Raw genomic sequence first — 20,345 nt, 5'->3', positions numbered from 1 at the left:
TCAAAGATTTTAGTGTTTGTGATGTGCCTTTGTTACAAGCGGGGATTCAAACACACTTGGTTGTCAGGATGATCGAAAGAGTCACCCACCACCAGACCACTTGAACTTCTGATCAGGCTACATTTTATTTTATTTATTTATTTTTTTTATTTGTTACACGCCCAGACCCTCGGGTGTCACGGCGAGGTTATAAGACAGCTTAGAAATTAGTCACATTCAAACATTACATTATTTGCATTACATGATATAGGTTACAACATATTCACAACAATATTCAGTGGCCTAAGTATTCACAACAGTATCGATGGAAGGGATACATGTGCAAACATGTCAATCCTCCCGATTTAGGCAGGAGAAAACCGATTTTTCACTTGGAAATATTGCTATTTTTCACTTTCCGCCGCCTAAAATAAATATACCCTAATGTCATTCTATGGGAAAATTAATTTGTCCCTCTTTCTGTGATGGAATCTCCCTCCCAGGTGCTTCAGAATGTTGGCATGTAAATATGCTGGTTAGGCTTGTACTCTGCTGAAAATGTTTAAGCAAGCTTTATAGGTTTAAGAGCTGTGCACCTCTTATACTTTCCTTGCAAGATTATAGTTAACACTCTCAACTCTTGGGGTTTTCACCACGTGTTAATAATTCATTTCGAAAGGTTTATTTATAGGTGGTCGGTAGAAATGCCTCTCACGTTCAAAACTCCCCGCCCGCTTCCCTCCAGCAAATACCTCATCTTTCCCCTTTTCACTGGTGGGATCGCACAGTTAATAATTTCCATTTCCAGCACTGAACCCAGCAGAAACGTAGCCTACGATATGTAGAATCATGAGAAATGAATTGCAGGATCTGTTGCCCAATCCGACGTACATGACGGGCCAGTCACATCTTGCGCATGCTCAATAGAGTCACTGTTACTGAGCATGCGCAGTCTTGCGACATCTGTCATTCGTTAACTGTTTTCAGTTGACATGTTAGCTTCAGAGAGGCATCTTATTTCAACCACAGCGGCATATTTTGGATCATGCTTATAGGGAGTCAACTCTCAACTTTCCCGTGTAGACAATGGCAGACCCTAAATGAGTGTCTAACGAGTTTCCCTCGGTGCGCATCACGAGTGGTCTATGAGCATGCCCCGGTGATTAGTGTCGCCTCTTTCAGAGCACTACAGCGAGTGATGAAACTAAGCAGTCCATGTTATTGTGTCTCATGTTTTGAACATGTGCAGTATATAAGATTTTGGGACCTTCCTTTAATAGTTTGCTAACTGCGTTCATAAGGAGTGAGCAGTGTGTGTGGGTGGCCTGCACAAACACTCACCTGGTGCTTAACACTCAAAACTCAGATCCACCTTTCGGTTGGCGAGAAGAATGTCACCGCAACATTCAGATAAGGTGAGCGATGTCCAAAACCAGTGGGTTAAGGGTGGTGTGGAAGGATGTTATATTATGGACTCTTATTTAGGGCGACTTCTGCCATGAACATTCATATCCCCTAGGCGTGTAGGAAACTGCAAGAGATGGGTTTGTTTGGGGTGGGACGATGGCGAAGTAGAGTAGAGCAAGGTAGCATTTGCTGTGGTGTTGCTGCATTCATACCTGAAGAAACCGGCTACTGTTTTTTGGTAATCCTCTGATGCTTCCTATCATGAGGCATATGCTGGGGTGAGTATATTAGGTGTGATTTCGTGTGGCGACCTGTTCGCTGCAAATGGATGCTTACCGTCTAGTGTCCAGTGCATAATAAGAAGTAGCCCTGAGTTAGACCATTGTGGAGTGGTAAACATTTGCCAGGTTTATATTTTGGAAATGGGTATCAACATAACGGTGAATGCAAAACAGTATGACAAATTGGCAGAATATATCTTTCTATCCCTTACCTGTACTTGCTAGCATGGTAATGCGTTGGTTTGCGATGTGCCTGGTTGCAGTGAAGTGTATGGTTGGCTGTGCCAATTGCTAGTGCATGTCTGGTCACATTGTTTTGTCACCCCATGTAAAGGGTAAAGGTGAGTGGTAATGCTTTTGGTATATGTGTGTGGTGTCAGTGGCCAGTCAAAATCGAGTGACCCCTGAACATTGACTACAAACTGCGAGCTCTGAGTTGGCACCCTGACAGCTGTGAAGGCATCATGAAGCAAGACACAGACAACAGACTTACAATTCAAATACAAATACTTTAATACATCAAATGTTAGAATGGTAGAAGGCCTTAAAATGGGATTTTCCTACCTGAATTAAAGTAAGCAAAGTCTGAGTCAAAGAGTTCAACGTCTATCTGTGTCCAAAACCTATTCTTGCCCTCACAATTAAAGCTAACCAATGTGTAGGTAGGTCAAAATCAACAGAAGTAGTGTTCACCTCAAAGTTCTGAGCCGCTTCCAGCTCAAAGCTTTCTCTTAGCTCCTCTTCCCCAAGTGTAACAAAGGTTCCATGAAAAAGTCTCAAGATTACCTTTCTCCAGTTCACGGTAATATAGTTCAAAACCAATTCTCGGGTTCCCTTCCCCAAGTTTCCAGCACCACTGTTCACAGAAAACAAAACAGTGTGATTCTTTGTTCCCAGGTCTACGCAATATAGCTCCTCAAGTCTCAGGGTTCCCTTCTCCAACACTTTTATATTCACATGGCAGTGTCAGGGAATTCTCAAGGTGTAGGGCTCACTGGTCTAGGCGCAGTTGTCAGACCAAACGGGCCACCCGTTATAGGTAGTGCAACCAGGATCCCTAACTCTTAGCCTCTTGTCTTTGATGGCGTGACTTTCAGTCTTCTGGCTTACTCTCCTTAACCTCTTGGCGTTGCCATTACTTGTTACACATCCTTTCAGGCTTTTAGGCCTTGCTGCTCTGCAGTTGATCATAAAAGTTCAGTTGTGGGTGTTTTAGTCACACCCACCTTCTTATGTTTTTTTGTCACAATTGTGCCCTCTGCTGTGCCTGCTTTTTAGTAGGGCGTTTGGGTTATTCACTTTAATTGAATGGGTTTACTCCATTCCACTCTTAGAATGCTCAATTTAAGTATTCGACTCCATTTAGTGTTCACTTAGAATTCATGCCACTGAATTACAAAGTTCTCTTTTGTGCGGTTCACAATATCCATTGGTTTCACTATATTTAAAGTTAATTTGCTTTTGTATTCCATAAGCATTCATTTCGTTTAGTTTTCAAATTTCAACTTAGTTCGGTATTCAATAAGCTGCGCTTGCTTAATTTTCAAAGTTCCATTTTGTTTGGCATTTAAAGAACCTTGTTTCATGTCATTCTTAAAGTTCCATTTACTTTGGTATTCAATAGACATTATTTCATGTAATTTGTAAAGTTCCATTTAGTTTGGCATTCAATAATATTGCAGGAGCGCCCTGGCATTCATGCATCCTCCTCTGACACTCACTGGCTTGTGGCGTCTCCTTCTCTCGCGCTCTGAGAGCCGCTTCAGTTCTTCCTCTGAACACCAACTTCCAGAGAGGCACTATCTGGACGTGGACAGCGTCCCTCCTTCTTGGTGCTCGCCCGCAGCTCCTGCTGCCAAGCACGGGTCCAGGAAGGCCCCAGGCTGCACACACCCACACCGTCCCCTGGCTACAGGCTTTGTAAACCTCCTGTGAGGTTTGCCTCGGTCCTGGCTCATCATCCGGTCCTACCACGGCTGCCTCCCCGGTAGCAGGGTCTGCTGGTGATTTCTCCTGCTCGGGTCTCCCAGCTGCCCCTGTCGCTATCTTCCCTGCTGGGCTGGTCTCCTTTTATACACATGAAGCCCCTTGACAGGCTGCAGGTGTGGATGTCAATTTAGCCCTGCCTGACCACAATCAAAGGGACATGCCTGACACTCACAGCTTTTAGCAGGCATCTTCCTCATCCCAGTACTAAAGTGGTGAAAATATGCAACCTTCATTCCTCTTCGTGGCCTCTTCGTTTTCCCAGTACTGTCAAATGTCATGTGTGGAAAGATTAGGGGAACAGCCCATCAAGGTTGGGGATAATATGATATGATAGGTTATTTATAACACGCTTAATACCAAGAGGTTTCTAAGTGCAGACCCGGGGATCGAACCTGTGTTGCTCTGTGTCGTCTTGCTTCCAAGGCGAGCACGTTGCTGCTGAGCTATCCTCCCGGGAGGGTTAGGTTTGTCATCAGTAGGGAAAGGTGGATAACATGTCTCGCCTGAGGACACGCCAATCCTCAAGGACCCTCCACCCAGGTAATCCCCCCTCGCTTCTCCACCATCAGAGTCAGGATCCAAGAGCGAAGGCCTTTCCCTGGCCACCTGTGCAGAGTATCCAAAGGGAGTAGGTGTGAGAATACCCTCAGAATTCTCATATAGCCTAACATTGCATAATATAGCCTGCCATGGCAGAAGAGGTACATAGGTATGAACATATATGTGATTTTATTTTAATTTTATAGAGCTTTTTGTTGTATTGTGCCTGTCTGAGGTGAGGTAGCTTGTGATGTCATTGGAATGTTTATGAGTGGATGATGGAATGTTCTGAGTGAGTGTCTGTGTACTGGCAGTTACAGCTGGCTGGCCCTGAGTGTTGGGAGCCAGTGTTTGTCTAAGCTAATGTCCTTTATGTCTTCATGTGGATTGTAACTAAGTATCTGGAAATAAACTTACCTGAAGAAATCTTAAAGAGCTTAGAACCTGCTTTTTAACACTTTTGTCAGGCACTTATCCAGCAGAATTGTGTTTCAAAGGACCTCCTCCCATTTGTCTCTGCAGTTCTCAGTTTCACTTTCCCATTATGGGAGTATCAGTCTTTCCTTCTCTCACTCATAGATGCATTAAATAACGTTAGGTGGCAGATAAGAGGTAGGGGACCACCCCCTTATTTCCCCAAGTTATATTATTTACCAAAGTTTTTGTATGGTGCTAAACCTACACCATTGTTTTCGGAGCGCGTAAGCTCTTCCAAAAAAAGATGCGTATTGCGCCCCCAGTATAGATTTTGAGTCCGTGGCCTGCCCTAGTGGAAAAAAGGGGAAGGGTGTAGATTGAAAGAAGAAGGTGGGTCACAGGAAACCAATTGATAATTAAAAAAAACATCAGATGAGTTCTGGCATGTATAATTGTGTTTCCTCATAGTCCAATACATCAACCTAGATATAGTTTTATATTTGTATTAAACAAACGTTCTGCCACAAGGCCATGGGGATACACTGGTATATGTATTTTAAATCACGGGTGCCCCCTTTTTAAGGCAGCCCTTGGCTGTTAGAATAATTTGGATTCCAGCAGGTTATTTCAGGAATGTATGTTTTACTCTGTGGCTGCAATGTTGCCAAATCTACTTTGCAGCTGTGGGTATGTCAGCAGACCGGCCCAACAAGAGTGTACATATGCACTATACTTTTTCTTTTGCATGGATCACTGGAAAGTGAGTCCGGGTAAGCAGGGCACACTTTCTGGGAGAAAATCAGCATAATTTTGCACAGCAAAAATAAAGAATATCTTTGAATTGCAAACTGGTGCCGTTGGCATTCTTTCATAGATGTTGACCGTCGCTCTGTTTAGTTATGGAAATACACTACTGCTGCAAGGACATCTTTACGTGACAATATGCCACAGACAGCAGGATTTGCAAACACTTATCTATGTTATGATGCATGGTGCTGATATGTGGGTGAGATATACTACGACGACACTACTTCCAAATGAATTGCCCCTCAATGAACCGAGTCTACTGGTGGGGCTCACATACTTATTTACAGTTGACAACAGCCCAAGCAAGTGTAAACATAGTACACCCAATAGAGAACATTTGGTATAATATCTTTGGGCAAAAGGTCAATGACAATACAAAGTTTCACCCATTGTCAACCATAACACCTGTAGAGCTTAAAACACGTGTGCAAGCATTATAAGAAACTAAAACCACAGCTGATGTTTGAGAGGACATCAGTAAAAATATAGACACCTGCGAGCAATTGTGAGACACAAGAAGGCAGAAGTGGAAACAAGTGTTTGCAACAGTGATATGCATGATGAGTATTTGTACCAATGATCAAGTTTTGTAAGTGATCTACTGTGCACTGAACATGCACAGTAGATAACCGTGAGTGAGTTTCAAAAACCCCTCTAAGTATTAGAATGCTTTTTCAGTGTAGCCTAAAACACATTAATGAGACCATTCGGCAAGTGGTTCTACTACATCAAAGAATGGTGTTGCCATTTTGGTGAAAGAACAACTGAAATAATGGAACAAGTATACATCATGTAAAGAGTCAGGGGACTGACACCATCAATGAGCAACTCTGTGAGTGTGGTTTTAGGCACACAAAAAAACAGCAACTTAACCCTCTACCAGTGAAACATGAAATTTATGAGCTTACGTTTTTGGGTATGTTGTCACAGCTACTAATCATTTTGATGGACATCCAAAAAAGCGCAGTACCTCCACAGAATGCATCCCAGTTAAGGAGCATTCTTTATTACTATTTTCACCAACCGACTCAGGATAATAAACACACTTGATTTCATGTGGCCTTTTCAAGTATGTTGACAGAGAATTCTTTAATTTGAACTGTTATTCAAATACCTCTGTAGTAAGAACATGGGATGCATTTAGGCAACCTTGCACGGTCAAATCATATAATACTCTTCCATGTTAAAGAAAACCTATACTAATCATACTGTGAATGTTTTGATTGAAATTGAAACTCTTGAAAATTAATTATATAAATCTTAGGAAACACATTCAGTACAGTTATATATAACTCATACATCTTGCTGCAGTTTACTTAAAATCTACTTGAAAATCTATGGGGCTCCAATAAGGTGGGCAAAATGTTGACAGCAGGGCTCGAAATTGCTGGGAGCTGTTTAGTCCCTGCTTCTACCTTAGAAGAGCCTGGTTAGCTTAACACTAAGTTACCAGAAGCTACGTTTTGCTCCTAATGTCAATGGGTGGCTTACAAGCCACATTAATATGTGACATTAACCTAGAGTATTTTAGAATGTAAATAGATCAGAATTAGGATTCATCTATGACCCATTTCAATCTAATGCATCATACATAATGGGCAACAAATTTAAGTGTGCATCTCATCTGAAAGTTAGATTTGCAGTGTGCTTCTGGTTCCCCAGCATTTGCTCCTGCCTACTGAGGGACTCCTGACACCAAGGAACAGGTTTTCGCTCCTGCTCATCTAATCTGAATTTCCAGCCCTGGTTGTCAGTATAACTGAAGCATAGATCAGAGCCTGCTCAAACCAAAGCCACCTCTAACCCTATTTCTAAAAAAATGATTTACTAAACATTCAGATATTATTGATGCCTTCCTCCAATACAATAACTGCCTGTATACTCCTGATACTAGCCCTTTATTTCCTCAAATTACCAAGTATTTAAATTAATACATGTTACAGTGCCATCAAACGTGATCTTTCACATTTAGATGATGGTTTTACTTTAAATGAAGTCAATTAATCTATTTGTGAGCTGTACCGTGGGAAGGCTCCTGGTCCTGATGGATTATCTAATATTTGGTATGTTTCCTTTGCTGAACTTCTTTCTCCGGTTCTTCTAGATGTATGTAATAGCCTTATGCCCAATCATAGTGCTTCATGAACATTTAGGGATGCACTCATTATCTTGTTCCCCTCACCAGGCAAAGATTCCCAATTTGTCCAAGACTAACTTTCTAATACTGAATGTAAAATATTTGCAAAAGTTATTTCCATCAGACTTGGTAATTTGATGCCTTTCTTCATTTACTTGGATCAAACTTGTTTCATCAAAGGGTGCCATACTTCCTCTAACACATCTTTTATGCCACATTAATGATACTTCTTTAGATTCTTGCTCCCCTACCCTCTTTAGATGCAAAGAAGGTATTTGATTGGCTTGCTTAGGATTTTATGTTTCAATCACTTAATTGCCATGGATTTGGTACCAAATTTATCTCTTATGTCAAAATTCTTTATTGTCCCCAATCCCGTTTGTGGTTAAGCAATTCTTTGTCAGAAACCTATTACTTATCTCAGAGGTACTTGTCAGGGTTGTCCATTATCTCCTCTTCTATTTGTGTTAGGTCTTGAACCGATTCAAATTATCTGTGGTAATACTGGTTATGCTAAGAAGTATTATCTAATTTTAAGGATATGATTTTGGATTGCCAACAAGTTCATGATTTCTGGTCTCAAATATAGCCGTTTTTGCAAAAGATGTTTTAATTTTCTGCCCCATTATCCTTTGCATATATGTTATTGACTACACTGAGTGACACTGCTATTAGGTTTATCAGATCCCCAAATGTATTCAGTTTTATTAGGTACTAAGTTACTTGCCCAATTTATTTTACCCAACCACATTAATGGTCGATTTAGAAAGACCGATCAAAATTGGATATTCAGCCTTTCTAAATCATGCAAAACCCATTCACCCACCTCCGTACCCCATAACCAAACCTCCCTTATCACTCACTTAACTTGCTCTGGTGATGCTAGGTTCCTCTGGGTGTGCCTGCCATCTTTTGATGACAGCTGCTCCCTGCTATGCACACAAGTGCGTGCAGGGGCTGACAGGAGCGGCCAGGCGAGGGAAGTTACAGGAATTAGGTACGTGTTGTTTTGTGTCTGTGTGTTTGTTTGTGTCTGTGTTGGAGAGGAGTGGTAATGTTTGAAGTGGGTAAGGGAGGGGGTGGGAAGCAGGTAAACGTGTTTGTGGATGGAGGATGAGTGGGAATTTGTTGGGCTTGAAAGGCGGTTGGGGGTAGAGGATAGGGGAGATTTGGGGGATGAACCCGGGAGAGGGAGATGGTGGGGTTGGAGTCCAGATTGTGACATTTCAGCATTTTGAAGGCCACACAAAAATGGCTGAAATAAATCTGTTTTTTGGGCTTAGCCTTCAAAATGCAGAAATATCACCTAGAACAATTTTATTATACCTCTATCGTTCTAAATGTTAACTAAAAAACGAAAAATTTCTAATCTTTTGAATGCCAAAGCTTGACAGAAACTAATTTTGTTTAATTCATAGAATTGAAAATAGTGGTGTGATAAAGTTGGGGATTTTCAGAAACATCAACAAAAATGTCCTTCCTTATATTTAATGAATCTTTCATAGTTTTTTAGTGGATGCTAGGATGCTAGAGTTGCAAGAATTTCCATTGCAGGTGGTTCTTCACCTATGACTTCACAGCCCAAAGTACTTCACATCCAGACACCAAAGTCAGTTCCAGAGGCTGAGTGCCAGTAAGCAGAAATATTTGAAGATTATGTTACGTTAATAGTGGAAATTGTCCGTCTAAAATCACCCCACGTCAAATTCTAGAAGTGATACTGGAAGGTGACTCTATGCAGGCAGTGATGGATCTAAATCTGGATATTTGAAGAAAACCATCCACCTCCCCCCAAAAAGCTGAACCAGCCATTCAATCGATATAAGGACAAAAGGTTGCACATATGACATCCTAGTAGAAAAGTAAGAGGAGATCGGTGTGTTCTGACAACTGGAAGGGTTCTGGTAATGCCTATTGTCAATTCAGTCACAGGAACAAGGCCAGACATCCTAGCAGGACATAAGTGACGATTCTTGCCCCTTCAAGATGGGCAGTACTTGTTAGTACTAGTTGACAAAGACTACATACACCTGAAAGTAAGATGGTGCATAGAATGCTTCTGATGTAGATATACCAAAAATCAATCTCTTTCTCGTTCTCTCTCTCTCTCTCTCTCTCTCTCTCTCTCTCTCTCTTCTTCAGAGTAAGCCATGTCAATAAGCAACCCATCACTTCATGGTGGCTGCAGACCAGTGGGGAGAAAAGTAATTTTATGAGAAACATGTCTAGTCTCATGTCACTTGTTCTATATAATTTGTATTGAGGGTCGTCAAGTGTTTGACTATTTACCTTTATGGACAAGTAAGGGAAAGGATGACAAACGAGATGCACTAAAGGAAGTAGTGTGATGGTGAGATATCCTTTCTGTGGTATGACCTAATAAAGTAACTACCACATATAGGTCGTTGTTTCAAATTATGCATACTGGCAGCATCCTTAGAATCTGGGAACCCATACAGATCAGTTTATTGAAGCTGAAGTCACTTTTCACTGTTGTACATACACAGCTTCTTGTTTTTAATCTAATGTTGGCACAAACCATCTCAAGAGATTAGGGCTCTATCAGTAATGGAGTCAGTCAAGGCGTTAAGCAATGCTGGTACACTTAATGGTGCAGTGTGCTGGGCGCACATCTTCAGTTCATAAGAGGAAGTCAGAAAAGGGATCAGAAACCGCTCTGCAAGGGCATCACAACCCATTGCATTATTAGTTATTTACTAGTTGTGGCATGAAAATATCTGTTTTGTTAGCATCTAAGCTGCATAACTTAGAATCCTGGTTGAAGTACATTTCTGTGGCTAGAAACTGCAGAGATGAATACTGCTGTAGATTGAAAGGTGATCAGATGAGCATTGGGTTCACAGTGAAGTAATTTGGGGTGGAAAAGGAGTGTGAGTGGTTAAAGCGGATGATTGAGTGTTGGAAGTTTCTTTGGCTTGTTGCGTGGTGGTGACCTAAGAAGAAAAGCATGAGAAGGAGTTGCAGTCATTTCAGAATCTAGCCCATAAAGTATCTCTTGAGAAGGGGAGATCTTGAAGAGGGAGTGGCATATATTTGGCGTCCTATCAGTATGTATGTGAAATTAGTGGAATTGACAAATGAAAGGCACTTTAGCTGTTAGGCATGTCATTTACCAAACACACGTGCCAGGAGGAAATTTGGTAGCCTGGCATAGACACTGAAGTTGAACCTGTGCTGAAGGATTGTATAATATGTCCAAACACACATGGTCGACATTTTTTGTCCCTTCTTGTTCAGTACATTGCCTAACGGACCATGGCAACAGATTTCCACCATTCTGACAGCACACCAGAAGTATGTTCTCTCATTGTTAGGTTATTTTTAGAAATGGATGCAGGCTAGGCAGAGGTTATATGTATTGATAACATTACTGCCAGCAAATTGATGGCGGTGTTAGGTTATATAGACTGATTGCCAGTATCATTCTTTAGCTACAACAAATTTTATCTCACAAACCAGGAGATATCATGTCTTTATTATAGCCTTGCAAATTCTCAAAAATCCCACTTGATCTGGCAAGTTCCTTAGTCTAAATATTTGAGAAATGCACTTTCCACATGGTGACGGGTGACACAATATTTACCAGGGCTTTCTGCAAAATGGTGCATGTCACCATACGCACACTTCACATTTGGTGCATTTCTGCCACCCAAAGGCCAGCCATGCACAGTAAAACCTTTCCTGCAAACAAAACTTGTTTGTAGTAAATGTCAAATAAAAGTTTCAAACATCCCATACTCTCCAGCAAGGTAGAGTACCATGGGAATGGTACTCACTCCTTCATAAAATCTCCTTGCCAGTGCGTTTGGGCTAGTAGATTATACACTAAAAAATAGTTCACCTCATAACTGCATTGAAGTAAGGAGGTGGACATTCCATAGGAGCTAAAAATGCATAATGGGTACATGTAGGACATACCTACATATATATTTTGATTTCAGCAATTCAAGAAGACAAACACAACAGCAAAAGTCCTATCCCACCAGCATGTCTACTTATGAACTTTGGTGCGCCGTGTCACAGAGTCTTTTTGACACAACAGTCACAAACTAAACAATAATGCAGGAATAAGATGCTGGTAATCATAAGAGGCCTATACATTCTTGTCATCATACAATGTTTTCATTGGTTGCAAAGTGCTCAAATATGTTTTGAAATCAGTCAATTTGTCTCTGGTTCCATTCCTGAAGGCCACCAGTGAGCAAGAACACTCCTGCACTGCACTCCAAATAGTAGATCATGGAATCTGTCTTCCTGTTTTGGTGAAACCTGGCTATCAAGGGCATTGCTACCATCTATTTGGCCAGGACCAGCGTGAACCTTAGAAATTTTGCATTAATTAGGTCATCCCAACTGAAAAAGCTCAATAAGTAACCAGAGGAGACATGTCACATCTGCTCCTCATAATCAGAGACAGTAGTTCCATCATCCAAGTATCCAACCTGCGCATTCCCATGACAAATTTCTAAAGCCAGAAGGATTGTCTCTGCTCCAGGGACAAACTTTGTCTATCATATGAAACATAGCTGGGGTACAATACATCCTAAGCACCAATGTAAAGGCCCTGCTTCATGAAATAATTTGTGTGTAAAACAGGGATTTGGGTGCCATTCTGCCTGCAAATCCCCATTCGTCAAACAAGGATTTGCACGCAGAAAGGCATGCAAATCCCCGTTTTACGCTCAAATGATTCCATGAATCTGGGCCATAGTGTATAAAGTACAGTCTAAGGTGAATGGACATATTACATGTTATGACATCTATTTGTGTATGCAATATCTCTGAATCCCTTGCCCTAAATTTGCATGTATGCCACTTAGCATATGCCTCTGAAGGGAAAGCAGAGTTCTTTGCGTGAAATTAGACATACAGTTTCATATTAAGTTTTGAACCTGACATGTATGAATCGGGTGCTAAAGGAAATGCTGGACATGCCATATTTTATTTTTATAGTACAATTTATAGATTTTAGAATATTCTTGTAAAAGGACAGAGTTCCAGTAGAGGTGATGATTTAAGATACAACAAATCAAAAGTGTGCATTACTACATAGTACAATTTATATATTTTCATGACGCAGGAATGGAGCTCAGCTGAACAAACATTTTGCACGATCTTACTTGAGTTTTCCCATCTAAGCCATATTGTTGTAAATGTATGAGGGCATCCATCCGTAAGCTCTATATTCTCTCTGTTCCTGCATCATATATGTATCGATATTCATGTTCCACTTAGAAAGCTTACAGGATCCCTGCTGCCCCACTTCATAGCGATGTTGCGTTTAGCCATCATAAGTGCTGCACAAATAAGTGATTTATCATATTTGTTAAAAGGATTATCTCACTGGATGCCTAATAGAAGTAGTTTGTGATTGCTGGGCAGCTCCCCACTAATAATTTTAAAAGGTTTGGCAAGAACCATTCCTGTATTTGTGTATGAGCGTTTATACTGTAGAGGGTTGCTTTGCTCCATTCAAATATTCCCTTTAATATATGGGTCTGAGTGATTCCAGTCATTAGCCACAATCAATTGTGAGGCCCAGTAATGTTATTTCTTTTTCATATTTGGGAGTCCAATACTGCCTTCCCAAACAGAACCATGCTGTATCTTTAGATCTACTTGAGGCTGGGCATTCTGTCAGAGTAGACTTCGACTTATATGACGAGTTCTGTAGAATATACATGTATCCATGACGCATTAGCATTTTAAACAGGGCAGCTCTGCAAAAGTAGTGATAATGGCAGTGATGCACAATACTTTACACACCTCTGGAACCATTTAGTTATCATATTTAAGTTTGTTTCCAGGAATTCCTTTTGGTTTTTGCTTATTAGGATACCAAGATCTTTGAACGTGTAAGTCGCAGTGCCTCCGCCGCAGTAATCGGGTAAGTGGGGCTGACAGGGATTAAAGAAAAGAAGGAAAGTAAAGCCGTTGTCTGTAGACAATAGAATAGTTTGATCCAGTTCACTGGAGGTCACTATAACCGCTATACTGTCGTGAAATGTTATTGAATCTTGGGATAGATCTGCTCGCACCCCCCCGCAAAGATGAGAAGTTGTTCTACATACAAGGCAATCCTATCCTCATATCCACTGCGCTATATAAAGCTGAACACTCCGGGTTCAGATCTAAGCCAAATAACTAATAATTCAATGTCAATCGTAAACAGAAGCGGGGACAGTGGGCATCCTTGTCGAGTGCCCCTTCAAGAAGGAGGAGCTGAGCTGTTCTCTCATTAACTTTAATCAAAGCCATGATATGTTGTAGAGGAGTTCTGTCCACATAAGAAATTGTCGCCGGACCCCATCTCAGCCATTATTTGCCAGAGGAAATGCCACAGGACTGTGATGAAAGCTTTTTCAAAATTGATTGAGAAGACAACAAGTGGTGTCTGAATGATGGGGGCACAGTCAATTTCCATATGCACTCCATATGTCTGTTCATTCTGGTAGCTCAGTGTGGCATGACTCCACAAGGATTTGGGTGGATAAAAGTAGATATCACTTTTATTAGTCGATTGGCAAGTATATTAGCCAGTATTTTGATGAGAGGGATCACTCAATATTAGGTGGCTTGTCTTTTTGGGGAGTATTCCGATCATCACCTGACGTAGGTCTGGAGACAATTTGCTTTCCACTTTGCTTTTGTTGAACAATTGTAGCAAGGTATTAGTAATTTTGTTTTCAATTTTTTCCAGAGGGCTATCAGAGACCCGTTTGGACTTGGGGAGTTTGTGGTTGGAGATATGTTATTGGCGCTGCAATATCTTTCTCAGTAATCTCGTGGTCCACATCAATCTTCTGCTGTTCGGAAATTTCTTTTTATTTTTTATTGTGCATTGGTTAAAAGAAAAAACCTTATACACAAACACTCTAAAATATTACATTACAGTCAGCATAATTTATCAGAATTGCATCAATCAATAAAATCATCAAGTATATCAAATTCATTAAAACAAACATAATTATTTCATCCTTATAATACATAAAATATCCTACGCAATAATATAAAAATAGGTGCAATTTCCCTACGACCATCAATTAATTTCACAACTTCATTCCATGCATAGTAGCCTGTCACAGTAATTACCAGTGAGGTAGCTCGATATAGTTTACTCCAAAATTGATCTGTCTGAATATTTTCAAGCATTGATGAATAAGCCTTCTGATATTGTATTTTTAATGCAGGACACTGGGTTAAAATATGACTATTTGTTTCCACAGAGAAGTGACATAGTCTACATTTACAATCTGCATATGGAACACCATACCATCCTCCCACATACTCATAAGTTGTCCAAATGTTTAATCATAGGTAGATAATAAATTCCCTCATTTTAGGATGGCTTCAATAGGTAAGAACACTGGCCCTTTGTAGCAAACCCCTGTTGTGTAAATTCATAATAGTGCTTTTTGTTGTGTATCTTTTCCATAGAATCAACTCTATCCCATGCCCAGATCTTCTTCTTCTTAAATACATTTATATAGTCCGCCCTTTCATGTATAGTGTCATTGTGAAGTTAATATTATCACAATGAGACAAAACTGAATTTTTCAATGCTCTCAAAAAAGTGTTTAGGGCGTCCATACCTAATCTGTCCGCCACAAGACCCATTCATGTATTCTCATCTGGTAATCAAATTGATAAGGCACAATGTAGTTTACATCTCTTCAGTAACCATTCAGCCCGAAGTGAATGTCAGCCTAATTCACAACATAAGGCTTTGAGTGGCGTGGCTTTCGGTACCTGTAATGTAGATCTTAGTATCTTGCCCTCAAATCTATCTAGCCAACTCACGTATGCCTCTTGCAACAGTTCCAGACAAAATGAAAATGCCGGGATAGTATTAGTTTGGTATATCTCTGTCAGGCCTTCAATATTATTCCCTCCTGAACTTGCCACAAATCGCTTGATTAATAGCTTTCTTTTCAGCTGATATAGGGTTACCATAATATGAGCAAGTCAGCGATCTACTAATAGGGAAGCCCAAGTATAGCTACTTGGCCTTCCCTATTAGTATATCGCTGACAACATCCTACAATTTCAAGCTTAACATCATTCAGCTTCCACACAAATGAACCATCATATCTCAATCTACTACCATAACCTTAGTTTTTGACGTATTAATAGACAGATTATTGATTTTTGCATATATACCCAGGGCATTAATAGAACGCTGCAAGCCGACCGGTGTGAGGCCCATGAGGATAGTGTCATCGGCATACATCAGCCAAGGTATTAAATGGCTACCAATAAGAGGAGCAACATTTCTTACATCCCCCAAATACTTATGCAAGTCTGAAGTATATAGCTCATAACAGGGGTGCAAATACACATCCCTGTTTTAAGCCAACATTGGTTTTCAGTTAACCAGATAACTTCCATCTTGTGACAGCAGTATTGACACCAATGTATCACTATAAAAAGCTTTGATAAAATGTAGAGCTACAGGGTCAATACCCCATTGCAATAACTTGTGCTAAGGTTTTAGGTGAGATACAGTGTCAAAAGTTCTAGAAAAGTCGATAAAACGTAAGTAGAGCTTACGCTTGCGACAAATTGAATTGGTAAACAAATACTGTACAGCACAGTTGTCATGAGATGTACTATAACCTCTACGAACACCGGTTTGACATTTATGTAAGAGTCCTTTAGCCTCTGCCCATATATTACGCTTTGTAACAACAATGTTGCACAAATCTTGGCACTGGAATCTGTCATAGCTAGGAGCCGATAGTTGGAGGGATCGTCCACACTACCCTTTTTGTATAAAGGGATCATTATGGACTCCCTCCAACTATCATGAATCCTGCCAGATGACAATATCTTGCAAAATCTTCCCCCATTTAGACGGATTCATTTTACATATAACATTAGGAATGGTGTCAGGACCAGGGCCCTACAGCTTTTGAGGTTCTTAATTACCAATTCAATATCATCTACTTCAAATCCCTTTAAGATTCTCCAATCCCCAAGGCAAACAGGAATGGACAATGCAGTTAGCAATGTATCGTGCAATAGATGCCTGATTTACAATAACCAAGATCTCTCAAAAATAGTGTTCGAGTCTTGTACAGATATACCTGTCAGATATGATGTAAAAAAGGACCAAAACGTTCTGTTATCATTTTTATGAAGCAATTTGAACATGCATCTACAATTGGCACTATGCAGCGAGCTTCGAAGTTGCTGAACCCCGTTTTTGTATTTAGTTGCTAAAAATGCTATTATGCAGCACGTACTGATCAATTTGTTTCATAGCCATAGTCCTTTCTTTCTGATACTCCTTTTTCCTTTGATGGATGTCTACATCAAATGGACTACGCCCACTCCTCTTCTTCACCTTGTTCATTTTACACAACTTAAAATGATCGGAAGATTGCAGCAGTGTGGTGTTCAGGTCCCAGTCATAACGGTATAACTCACTCAAGATCACATTAAAATCATGATAGTTAAGCTTTCCAATGTTTGTATCTGACCAGTATATTTCGTTACCTTGATTATTGATCGAGACCGTTGGGCCACTTTTCCTGCCAGGACTCGGCTGTGTATTTCCCAATGAACATCCCCCCGTAACTACCAAGTGATCACTGAGGTTAGGCTGCTTCAGTGTAATAGGATGGCCATAGCTCTTGACGGATAAACACATAATCAACACATGCAGAAGAAGTTCCATTGGCCCATATGTTGCCTACGGATGAATGGAATGTTGTTTTAAGATTGAGGCAAACTAGCTTATATGTTTCTAGATATTGCCTCAATCTGTTTATTTTACAAGAATTTACGATGAGGCCTGCTCTTAAACTAGGTCCTTTGTTCATGACTAACATCTCATCACGCCCCTCATTCGGAAACATATGCTAATTAAAATCACCTGCAATAACTACCCTCCCCAACAGATGGTGAGCATACCAATGGGTTAAGAAGTCATTCAACTTTCCTCTTTTCTTCTGTTTTGGTTTATATACGTTTATGATTAGAGCCATTATTTGTAACTGGCTCCCGTCGTAGAGAACTGCTCAGGAGAGACAGGAATACAATTTGCCCACCAGAAAGGGTTTAAGATGTAGGAAAGATGTTGCCCCTATAGTCAAGCTGCCAATCGAGCGACCACATGTATTTTGCTTTGCAGGAGTACCAATGATATTAATCTCATTGACATTGAAACCATCAGTTAACCAAGTTTTCTGCAAAAGAAATATATCGTGTGAGGCTATCGTCTCCAGACCTAGGTTTCCCAAAAATGAGTTAAAACCCCTCGTATTCCAAGAAGCCCATCGTAATTGGGCTTGCTTTCCAGGGATTCATGTAGGGCATGATATAATATGATTAAGGGAATCCTGCCCCTTAGTTGTTTTACATCCCAGATGCATGTGTCCAATTTTGTTCGCTGGGACATTTGAGTTATTACAGCCCATATGGTAAGACGAGTTACTGACCAGTTGCTGTCCACCAGGAGATTATTCAGAATCAGACTAGTTCCCAGTTTGTTTCCGACAAACAGTAAGTTGGGAACCCATCTTTCTTGGTTCATGGTAGGAAAGACTCAAAAGGGCTGTAATGGCCAGAGAAATAAATTCAACCAGGTCCCAATTCGTAGGGCTATGACAAGCTGGAAGAACAATCCTCATTATATCTGTTCTAAGTATATTCCTAAGTGCTGGTATTCAATGTAGAAGATCCATAATAAAACTTCTATTCATAAATGGACTAGACTATAATGGCATAAGTTCTTCCAATTTTATCCCTCTACCAAGGGTTAACAATTTGTCATTATATTCCTCCACATTACAAGTTTGACTAGACCCTTTTCCAATCTTTTGGGCCAGAGTGGGCGCATTGGCATGCGTATTTTGTATATTGGTATCCCCTTTAGAACCACAAATCCTAGCCCCAGTTCCGCCTGCTATACATTTATCGCTAATTACATTATGTATATGAGGAATAATTGTAGAGGACAGAGATTTATTTTCTGGTTGTGCGCCACTACAACCCGAACGCAGACATCTTTCCATAGGACCTTGAAGATCTATTTGACGCATTGTGCCACCAGGAAGGACATTAGTAACCGCTGTACCAGTTTGGCCTTGACTATCATGAATCGTCATGGTTGGTTCCATCAACAATCCATTACTAAACCTGTTACTGGGATGCTCCATCGAAACTTTGCAGGTCAGGAAGTATCTTCCTTGATATAAGGTAAGGCAATTCCTTTATGCTTTAGTTTCTTCTTTAGTAGTTTTAGAAATTCCTTTCACATTCTGGATTTCCATGTTATGTCCTTGACCCAGGCTGAGCTTGGCTCCTAAGGTCAATAATAGTGCAGTATGGTTCTAAAAAAAAAACGATTATCTATAACAACTGATTGGGTATTTAAAATCTCTACACATTCTAACAAATCAGACACAGAATTGTCCACCGGAACCCACGTATCCCGTGGTTCCATATTATTTTCACATAAATTCAATATCAAATCTACCATCTTCGTCAACATCGTTTTTCTTCCCTGCAGTTCTTTGGCCATATTAGTACATGGCACTAATAAAGAGTCTATAGAGGCTACAATCGCATTCAAGAAAGGCTGTACTCGAACCCCTCAGCACTCGAACAGACATCAAACCGGCGTCTAACCATAATCTGTGGTCCTCATCTTCCCCATCCGTGTCACTATCATAGTGACTAGATAAGCAGCTGGCTGATGCGAACAATCTCTGCAGATTCGGTGTTGCTGACAGTTGTGTTCCAATAATATTATTAAAAGTAGCCGAAGAATTTAAGATAATGTTCCCCTCTGTTCGCCCCAATGTATTTCAAAGAAGATTCATGCAAAGATTTAGCAGAGAATGGTTGTTGTCGATGGATATCAATAGCAAATCAATTTGGTCAGTAATGACAGTTGTTGGAGCTGCAAGAAAGTTATCCCCTCTCAAAATGACTGAAGCCATACGTTGATCCGGTAAAATCCATGATAGCTCCTGATTATAATGTTAGTGGATCCATGCTCGGGAGCCTCACGGGGCAACTCCAATACGTCTTCCCTTGTGGAAGTATTGCCATATTTTCAGTGACTGACTGCTTGTCCACTAAAATGGCACCGAAATAGCCTGTAATTCTGTTAGGCTCAGGTTATTCTTTTCCCCTGCCACTTCCTGTGACTGGAGATTGATCACACCAGTTTTAGCATTACGTGTCAACTTTGCTGCCGTTGAGCTACAAAGACCAACCTTTTTAACCCGATTCCCCTTCTTTAAATTAGTGAAAAGTAATGACTGAGTGGGTTTCCAATGATGGGTGCGCATGTGAATTAGTGTGTGAATGTTGTGTGTGTGTGTGTGTGTTGCTGCTGGCCTGGGCCGGGGAGCTCTTTTTGGTGAGACTGAGGGGTTGGGCAACAACAGCATCTTCTAGGGGCATCTGCCATAGATGCCCAGTAGAAATGCTGTTGCAAAAACAAGGATGATAGTGTATTACGTGGCTAGACTGGCATTTCGGTGCAGGCTGTCCAGCCATTTCTTACTGTGGCATGACATTTTGTATTGGGCATCTTTGATGAAGCAAACATGAGAAGTGTTAGTGTGTGGCTAGACTGGCATTTTGGTGTAGCCATTTCTTACTGTGGCATGTCATTTCTTTACTTGGCATCTTTGATAAAGTAGTAGTAGTTTGTCATTTATATAGAGCGCCTTTATTCCATTAGGATGGTTTCAATACGCTTGTGGGTGATTGGCCTCGGGAACCGGAGTCCAAGTATGTAGAATGGTGGA

General features: G+C 40.7%; 1 protein-coding gene across 3 annotated transcripts in view; it reads left to right on the top strand.

The window, feature by feature from the left end:
• The first annotated feature begins 955 nt into the window (after positions 1-955).
• LOC138582118 (zinc finger protein 282-like) overlaps positions 956-20,345 on the top strand; it is a 140,897-nt gene continuing 121,507 nt past the window's right edge. For all 3 annotated transcript variants that reach the window (XM_069653107.1, XM_069653106.1, XM_069653105.1), the window contains exon 1: positions 956-1,394. In XM_069653107.1, coding sequence (XP_069509208.1) covers positions 1,371-1,394 — 24 coding nt within the window. In that variant the 5' untranslated portion in view covers positions 956-1,370. The remainder of the gene's footprint in view (positions 1,395-20,345) is intronic.

The sequence above is a fragment of the Ambystoma mexicanum genome, chromosome 3q (assembly GCF_040938575.1).
Source record: "Ambystoma mexicanum isolate Mex_15411 chromosome 3q, UKY_AmexF1_1, whole genome shotgun sequence".
In the NCBI taxonomy this organism is placed as follows: domain Eukaryota; kingdom Metazoa; phylum Chordata; class Amphibia; order Caudata; family Ambystomatidae; genus Ambystoma; species Ambystoma mexicanum.
This window is presented reverse-complemented; position numbering and strand designations above follow the sequence as displayed.